At 35.4% G+C, this 9,854-nt stretch overlaps 1 protein-coding gene across 4 annotated transcripts in view; it reads right to left on the bottom strand.

Annotated features, from left to right (window-relative positions):
* Positions 1 to 290: 290 nt before the first annotated feature.
* Positions 291 to 9,854, bottom strand: part of ZC2HC1A (zinc finger C2HC-type containing 1A) — a 34,312-nt gene continuing 24,748 nt past the window's right edge. Inside the window, exons 8-11 of one of the 4 annotated variants that reach the window (XM_064389888.1) lie at positions 6,298 to 6,405; positions 5,489 to 5,643; positions 4,822 to 4,885; positions 291 to 3,528 (exon numbers count right to left, since the gene is read on the bottom strand). In XM_064389888.1, coding sequence (XP_064245958.1) covers positions 4,830 to 4,885; positions 5,489 to 5,643; positions 6,298 to 6,405 — 319 coding nt within the window. In that variant the 3' untranslated portion in view covers positions 291 to 3,528; positions 4,822 to 4,829. Of the gene's footprint in view, positions 5,644 to 6,297; positions 6,406 to 9,854 lie in introns of all 4 variants that reach the window. The other 3 variants (XR_010347928.1, XM_064389908.1, XM_064389897.1) reach the window with 3 other exon arrangements.

Here is a 9,854-nt window from a genome sequence, read left to right as displayed (position 1 = left end):
CTGTATCCATTCCGTCAATTCCTTTTCCACTGAACAGTCTACCTTTCAAATTTATACCTCTCCAAGTAAGCTAAAGAGTTCAGTACAGCTCTTTAGAGAAGAGCTCTAGAAGGAAGTTTCCCCTAAAAAAAGGAATGAAAAGTGACATTGATCTCTATCCATTCATATTTAGAAAAATAAATCAGCAATCCAAACCCTTATTGTAATTTCTGCTCACATAAATGATCTTCTGAAGAAAAATATAAACTTTTCTTAATAACTTCATCAACAAAATTGAGCATCACAAGAAGTTTTATTGGCATATTTGCTTTATTGTTAACAAGTGGCAAATTAGCATTAGGTGGTGATTTACATTTATTAATTAGAACTGACACTTTAAAATAAACATAATATACGAAATAAGAGGCAAACAAACCAAGGAATTCTGGCAAAAAAACCTCACTGGATGGTCACAAACAAATATTCCATGTACTGAGGGGCAAGGCAAACATAATAAATGCAAGGCTGAAAAAATTAATCACCTCCAACATATGAATGAACACACCATTTAAAAATACAGAACATTAATAAATAAACTTATGAAGAGAAACATAGAGTCATACGAAGGATGAACACCAAGAGTTAGAACAATCACATAAAGTGGGTTTTGTAAAAGTAGTACTGTACTGAGCAGATCCCACCCAAACCCATTCGTGGTTCTGCCAGAAAGCCAAACTGAAATACAGAACTATGGTAAAAGATGCACTTCTGTTTAGAATATGGGTTCAATATTCAGCCATATTAAACTGAGTATTTGATTTGCTGACTCAAACGTTCAAATTGGAGAAATATAATTTCCCTATTGATTATTTTTGTAAAGAATGAACACTTATTAAGAGAAAATATGAAGAAGCTGTTTTCTGGCAAGATAAGTAGAACGGGACTAAATAGGATCCTCCAGAAATGTGTATTATTCTGGACTGACCTAAAAAAACCAAACCCAAAACAAATGAAAAAATGAAGCAGTATGCAAGAGTAATCTCTTATACTGTCAATACTGGAACGAAAATATCAACCAAGTAACTACTGAATTCAGCTAATGAAGTCTTTTACCTAACACTTTTTCCAACAGCACAATTAGGTCACTCAAACCTTACTTAGCAAGATGGAAAAAAAACAACCAGCAACAAAACAATCACAAGTTGGAATAAGCTGTACTTGAAAGGCAATTAAACTATTTTCACCAGAGTCACTAAAACGAATTTTACCAAAGATGAAAATTCTACCTTCTCATACAACCCATATAACTATTCATAGCTTAGTCAAACTGGATGGAAATAAAATTGAAAAAAGTGCTGTTATTAAACACAGTTTTTTCAGCCAAGACTATAAACACTCATAACAGGTTTGTTCTTTGCAGATATACAAAGTCTATGTGATGGAAACTAGCACTTCTTGTGACCTTTGTAATACATAGACAATACCATTCAATTTTATATGCAGACTACTTACATAGCCTACGTCTGTGTGCACATATCTTGCTTACTTAAAGTACTACAGTCGTACCTCCTTCCACTGACTCGGTAAACAGGCATCATGGAAACGTGCTCTCCCTGCATTTCAGGCAGCAGCTCTCAGCTGTGATGGTGAATTAAAGCTAGTCCCTTGCAGATGACAGAGCATTTCCATGATGCATAAAGACTGGGTCAGGTGCTACAACACCATCTGGAGTTCCCACCCTGTGAAGGCACAGGAGTGTGGCTGCCCTGGAGTGGCCGCTGCCCCAGCACTGCGGGAGAGGCTCAGTGCTGGAGCACCGAGGAGAGCTCCCCTGCCCAACACCCTCCCAGCCAGGAACTCCCAGGTGGAGCTTCCCCTCCCTCCACGGAGTTCAAGGGCTCTTCGAGTCTCTTTGGCAAATTTGAAAAATTCTGCCAATACGTTCATTTGATAGCTACAACCTGAAATGGGGGTGAAACACCTCCCTGCAGTGGTGTGCAAGACTAATTATTCATATAAACACATATTTTAATTGCTGCTTATTTGAAGATTCCAGTTCTGACAGTACCTAGGGTGTGGGCATCATGCATAAATATAAATCTGTGTAAGGTACATCATATAGCAATTAAGCTTCATGCTACGCTGTTTTTACTATTGAAGCTAGCATTTTTCATAACTCCATTGCACTTCTATCAGCATAATTCCAATGATCTTGCACTACTTCCTGGCACAGAGAGGTCCTTTGTATAAGAGAAAATCACAAAAGTAGAATGGGAATGCAAACTCCCTCAGCCAAACATCAAAATCAGCCTTTTCTTGTTTCTTTAAATGGAATTTTACTGTTGACCTTTTACTCCCTCATTCTTTAATAGATAGAAGAACCTTAGTAAGAACATCAGGAAGATAAAATGACAGACAGTAAATCTGTCATAGGGTTATACATTGGTATAGGAATCATCACAACAATTGCATCGCTAAATTTCACTATAAACAGACAGTGCATAGTTCACGTTTTTTTCCTCCCATGAAAACCAAGGCATAAGGGTGTGGAGAGGACTAGGGCAAGAGGGTTTGGATGTAGACCACCAATAAATTAAATGGGAACTTCTTGACACATGTAATACACTAAAGATTGAAAAATCAGTCCAACTCCCTGAATTTTTTATTCTCTAAATATAACAAATTTGTTTCCCACATTCAGTTCTTTGGGGATGTCATGCAAACCAATCCACTGTTTTGTACAAACATCCACTGAGATGGAATTACAGTGATCTGTGCTAATACCTTGAGTAATACAGGCTAGGGTCTGTAACATCACAGACTTCAGAAACCTATGTCATTCGCTAACAAAACCAGTTGATAAACACAAAACATATCAGGCATCATAAGTCTTACCAAACAGCACCAAACTAAAAAGTCAAAAAGAATTTCATTGTCTGCTTATATTTACTGTGGATTACAACACACACACATTATCCAGTATTACCATCAATAATCAATTATGTTTCATAGACCTTCTTTGTATGGCCAAATTAAAAGACCAGCTTTAAAAACTGGTTTTAAATAGTTTTATCCCTTCAGGTTAATTCCCTATCTAATCCTCATGATAAATCACGTCAGTGTAAATGAAGCAAATGATGTGCTACTCAAGTAATTTACTAAATGCTGCATTGAAAGCAAAGAATCCCACAAACAGCTCACAAAGCAGCAAACACACTAACTGTATGAGTATTGATTTGAAATCTGCTACCTACAATTCAAAGAAGAAAGAGTCAATATGTTTTTTCCTACTGTTACAATAATCCTGGAAAATCTGAAAACTATTTAGTGCTGTACTAAACATTCCCTTTGTAGAAAGCATTTTTAATAAATGCAAAAATGCATTTTCCAGCAGAAACAACTGTAAATTCATCAGGCAAGAGTAGATTCACTATCTGATCAAACCGATTCTGGACTGGTATCTTTGCTGTTGGACTCTCAGCTCACAATACATCAGTCTGCAAACCTCCATGACCCAAGTCCAGGGCAAGATCTCCAAAGCAGGCTTATCTAAAGAAAGAATGCAGAATTCCAGTTTTTTTAAATACAAACATGAATGTGCTATGGATCCTAGAATTTAAACTCCTAGAAAATAAACTGGCTAGGACTTGTCAGTTCTAAGTGTCATGACCAGTCATCCATCCTATCATGCTCAATAGCCAGTTTACACCAATTGTGAAACGACTACACTGAATGAAGGATAATTTATTTTAAAAAATTGTATAAAAAGTGCAAGACATTCACTGAACTGATTTTAAAACATGAATAGCTCGTGGCCTGCAACATAACTACATCAAGTCTCTTAAATCACTCTTAGACTGGTATCTGCTTGAATAAGTTTTTCTTCAATCACGCTTTCTTCCAAATTTGCCCCGTTGATAATCACAATTTTTGAGAATGTAAGCAATGACCATAACACTATCATGGAACACTGCATCATATTTCATCTAAGTTGTAAAGAAATTAAATTAATTGAAACTAATGGTGTTTGTGAGCTGGAAGTACCAGTTTCTGACAAAAAATGCATTTACTGTGGGAAAGGCACAGTTATTTCAGATTGTTCTGTCACGCATAATGAAGATGGTGCAAGTACTTCAAAGCAAAACTTCACAAAATAAATTACAACATTAAGATACAAGTTAAGTGATTTGGCTTGTGAATGGTTTTATTAATAAATGTGTAATTTACCAATTTACTATGTAATTAGTAAAAAATCTAACAACTTTGAGTCTCTCCCTTCTTCCCAATGGATTAATGTGAAGTCTATTACTAACTTGAAGAAACTGTTTTGAGATCACAAATACACAAAATTGAAAACAAAAAAAAAGGTCAGGTATTGATAGCAGTGAAGCACAGTTACTCCCCTATGCATTCATACGTGTAAGCTGTGCTATTTTCACAGGAATAAGAATAAAAAAGACTCACTACTTACATCAAGGTCTACTGCTCTAATAGCATTCATTTTTATAGAACTATTTTTTTTTGGTATTGGATACATCAAGAAGGCTATTTTCAAAATATGAGTTCAACATTTAGGTAGGATAAGTATAGACTTTGCTTGAGGAAATGAGGGAAAAGAAAAAATGAGCAGGACCTTTGGAAACAGGACAAAGCACAACACCTTTAGATATGCTAGTCATGGTGGAACACAGGAGGAGGAAGACAAGTATTTTGAAACAAAATGAACTTAATAAAATGAATAATAATAAAATTAATAGCATATTTTCCTTATAAATACATAAAAATATTAACACTTTTTTACTGAAAAACAGAACATGGAAAGCAACAAAAAGAAAATCTTGCCTTTCTTCTTAGATGCAAAGAGAATTCTCAGGTAGTTTTCCACTTTGATTCTTTAAGGAAGCAACTGGAAAATCCAATTAGCATATTACTGTTAAAGAATTTAAAGATCTGAACTTTTTACACTTTTATCTAGGAATTCATAAGGAGTTCCTCATGTTGTTTTCATTTAGAATACAGCATCTAAGTTACTGTCATACATGAAAGAAATGCTTCCACAGAGAAACTTTTGAAGCCCAAGTTGTTCATGGTCAGTTCCCTATAGGTAAGCATTACCCTACATAAGAGATTTAAAAAATCCTTTGCCTAGTAGGATTTACAAAGAAAAATAGCATTGAACCTCTTCTGCTACCTAGGTTACTTAAAGCATTTTTACCTTACTTTTAAATATTTTCAACAAAGAGTAAAGAGTATTTCCTTGAATGGCACAGTTTTAGGTAGCTGCTATTTTTATATACAGTATATATCATTGTTTATAAATAACTGTGTAACCAGAAGATTGCACTTAGAAAATTACAAAGTGATGTTTTGACTTTTGCAGCATGAAGTCTAACTGGATGGAGTACTCAAGCTTTCCATGCAACAGTACATAGCAGATGTTCCAATTTCTTGTATTCTTTCTGCTTTAAAGAAAGTGTTCACACAACCATTCTTCGAATTCCACACTCACAGCAGAACTTTGCCCATTCCACTGGATACTTTGTTCCACATTCATGGCAGAACTTGGATAACTGTACAGGTGAAATTCCTTCGCTGCTTTTCGCACTTCCTCCATTCACTGAGGATGGGCAGTCTCCATTGTCATACCCAGTTTTCCCATCAGACCTGAAAATTCCCAGATGAAGAAAATTCTCTAAGTCAGTTCAGTGTAACAATGTAAAATTAGTCTAATCCTTGCAATGAATATAGTTATTGTTACTGTCATTTTAATTCCTTCACTTCCTATATACAGTGGTATATCTTATATACAATGCTACCCAGGCTCCCATACATATACCCAGATACCCACCTTCCCTGCAAGAAAATAAAAAACACCAGAGTTTGAGGAGCAGGATCAAATATTTCATTGACTACTTAGACTACCTGAAGTGTTTGAAAACTTAGCTTGTCAAAAAGGGAAGGCTAAACCTACAATACAATTTTCCTCCTACCCTTTTAAAGGGCAAAACAATTTGTGTGCTTAGCATGCAGATTTAATTCAGTTTCTACTGAAATAATATTTGGTTATTTTTTCAACAGCTCCCAAGTAGTTTTTGACATTTCCAACAGAGTCTTCTGTGCACATCTGAGACAGCTGATGGCAAAGGTGTGCTGTCAGATGATAAACATGCAAAATATATCAAGCACATTATACAAGCAAAATAATATTGATCATCTATTAACTGCAGAGAATAATACATTTCCTAAGTTCTTTTGTAGGAGGTAATCCCCTTTAATGAAGGCTCTATTAATGACAAAGTCCACAAAGTTAAAAGCTACCTTGAGTGAATATCTGAATTGCTAGTTTTTCTTCTGTTTGTCAAAGCACCCGTGCTCATGGCTCTTGCCACACTAGGAGGGGTTGACGTCCGGGTTTTTGTTGCACCTCTAAAATAGAAGAAATATCTGATGTTTTATACACACAGAGAGAAATACATACAAGAATATGCATTTTCAAATATATATGTATATCTATACACACATATAGAAGTGCATCAATCTACACATTAGTTAACTGCATGAAAAATAACTTATTTCCTACCAACAGCAGACAGAGGAGCTCTGGCATGAACTTGCAGGGTCTGAACTGTTATGACTTGAACCTCACAATGACAAGTTAAATGAAATAGCAAGTCCCTTCCTGTTCGTGTGTCTCACTTCCTAACAGGTAGATCCTGCATTATTGGTTGCTCAGTACATTCTATTGTCTACTTGACAAATTATTATAAGTCACTTTTTAGGACTGGCAGGTCTTCTAGGAAAATAGCAAGCAGATGACTGCAGGTTTTAATAGTTTAAGACCTGTAGAAAGGATACCATATTTTCAATACTTTGTGACCCATAATGAAGTGAGTGAACAAGACTATTTTTCTTCTTAGATAATGCTGTAAATCTTTCTTCAAAGCACAATTATATTTATGAATATAAATAGAAGGAGAGAAAGAAAGTGCATCCAGGTGGGCATTAAAGCCTCAATTTTTTTCTAAACTGTCACAGTGTTCCTGAGGTTGGAGTCAATACTATGAGCACACAGATATGGAAACTGCTTCCCTCAGGACTCATGAGCATTATGAGAAACCAGTATACAATGATCAGCACATCCCAAACACTTGATAACATCTTGCTGCTGGTTTTGATGAGTAGAGAAACATCAGAATACCCTAAAAAAAAATCTGAGTAGCACTAAGAAAAATAAATTGTAAGGGGCATAGTTTTATCATTAGTGATCAAGGACAGAAGTTTTCATCATTGCTCAAAACAATTACCATTCACTGGGATTTCTTCTTCTTTGGCAAATCTTCAGACTATGACATCTTGTGCATGATCAAGTTTTTCTGTTCTCATTCTTGAACACCAATGCATAAATGAAATTTAAGTTGGGACTCACCCAGGACATTAAAAAAACTGACACAAGACCCCATTAAAAAAAAACATTAGTCACCAAGAGATCATTTGGTCCCTTCAGATAAACCTAACAGATAATCCTTTAAGAATTATAAACTGTCTGGTCTTGGTTTGGTTTTCAAACCACATATAAGAAAATACATTCAACTCCAGTAACTTCAAATGCAACACTGACACAAATGAGGAACGTGCAATAACTCCTGAATTATCAACATGCTGCATAAAACATTTCTCCCTTCATGTTGTGCACATGCAATAAAGATGGCTTTTCAGCTCCTTCTATCATTTCAACCAGTGGAGAAGTGATCAAATAATTAAGCACAAAGGTGGAAATGAGCAACTAAATGCAAGATTATTTAAATTGAAATTATATCTAACTAAAGCATTCAATTTTAACAAGAATGGCTTCTACTTGCAACAGGTAGAGCAGAATGATCAAAGATTATGGATCACTGGGCAGAACACTAACCTTCTCCATTAATTTTCCTGTTTGCCCCCTTATTTTGCAAGGAGATTCTAAAGATGGACTTAATTAAAAAAAATACTGTAAGACTGAAAAGCACTACATCAGTTATATCAGAATTAAAACTTACTAGAAGTGATGTCAGCCTTTCAGAAGTTACAGAATTCTAGAACAGAAGTTCTAAATGTAACCTGAATTACACTGCTATGATGTACAGATGCTAAAGACTCATCTTGTGCTCTTTTCCCCATCTTATACAGTGAAGAGAGACCTTTGCTTATAACTGAGTAAAACTCATTAGATCTCTATAGTAGAAACAACATACTGGACTGTTATTTTACCTGTTATGGAAGACAAAAAAGCATATAAAGAAAAAATCAGCTGCGCACAGAGAAACATTATGGGATCATCATGGATCAGGAATGATCATGCAATGAAGCTAAGAATAGAACTGTGTCTCAATTCCTGTTTAGACAGTTTAAAGTAATTGAAAATTCATAATTATTACTGACTCAGTTTTCTCTGCATTTTCATCTTGGGACCAACATACTACTTTTTCAAAACTAACAGCATTAATTTCTTAAATTGAAGTCTCTTCAGAGTGTACTTTGAATCAATTTTGAACATCATGTTAGGAGTCCTGGAAATTTGAAATAAATTGATGTGAAAACCAGTCCACTATTCTTCCCTGTATTTCAACTGTATCAGACACCCTTATCTCACTAAGTACTCTGAAAAGTCACATGGTGCTTTTGTACTAGGTGTATGCTAAAGAAGTTTTAGAGAAATCAGTGTAGTATTAATACAGCATTCAGGCCAGTGACTCAGTTGGGGAAGGGAGGACATTGAAATACTGAAAAGCCATATTCAAAGTGCACAGTCCACCCTGTATAAAGGAGGCAAAGTCTCAGATCAAACAGATAAAACATGACTCATTAAAGGTTTAACAGGACATCTTCATTCCAAAATGTATAAAAACACCTTAAGCATATTTCTGCAGTCTTTTTCCACAACTAGTTTCCTAAAAACATAGAAGAAACCTCAAATATGTTTTCAGACCAGAAACTTCCCTTCCAACCTTACCCATTCTGTGATTTCTGACATTTTTGATGAGTAAATGAACATAAGGAGTAGGCTGCCACTGCCTACAACTTTATTCAGCCTATATCTAGACACATAATTAGCATCATGTTTCATGTATGTTTGGTGAAAAAACTTGAAATTGCATCCTTAAGTAGCAATCTGATCTCTAGAGACAGATGCCTTCCAACAACGTCAGGTATTTTTGGTTATTTCAACTTGTCCCACCAGAGCTTGGCTTGTTCTGATCTGCCCCATCTCTGCCTTCTATATATCCTTGTCCACTTCTGTGTTTTTCCTATTTGGTTGGGTTTTGTGTTCTGATTTTGAAAAGCTATATAAATCCCTGCTCTACACTGTATCACATGAAGCATGAATAGAGTCTGACAGCAGATGAGGCTGTGTACATACACCAGCTGGAATTCTTAAAATCTAGACATACTGTAAAGAAATGTATTATCCACTCTCTATTTTAAAAGAAATGACTGAAAGTGACTTCCCTTCCTAAAGCAGCTCATGTTCTATATCTAGTTGAATTACCAGTGCTTGCAAAATTAAAATCCAAAAGTAATTGGTAAAAGAAGCTTGACTTTTTCTATTCATGTATTATTTGCTTGAATTCTATCATAAAACACTGATATATAAATCTTGCTTCTTAGAGTGTTTTCAGATATCCTTGACAGCTGCCACTGTTACCCACAACAGCTCATAGTTCTGTGCAAAGTCATAAATAACTTTCTGCTGACTAATGGCATGCATCCCAAAGTCCAGAAACCTTTGCCATAAACTGCAACCATCCACACTGCTATGCTGAATTTAAGAAAGTTTAGGAACTATTCACACTTGCTGAATGCTGTTGGCATGCAATACACTGAATGACTTACTACCA

The sequence above is a fragment of the Passer domesticus genome, chromosome 1, assembly GCF_036417665.1.
Source record: "Passer domesticus isolate bPasDom1 chromosome 1, bPasDom1.hap1, whole genome shotgun sequence".
Classification (NCBI taxonomy): domain Eukaryota; kingdom Metazoa; phylum Chordata; class Aves; order Passeriformes; family Passeridae; genus Passer; species Passer domesticus.
Note: the sequence above shows the minus strand (reverse complement) of the source record. Positions and strands in the feature narration are given on the sequence as shown.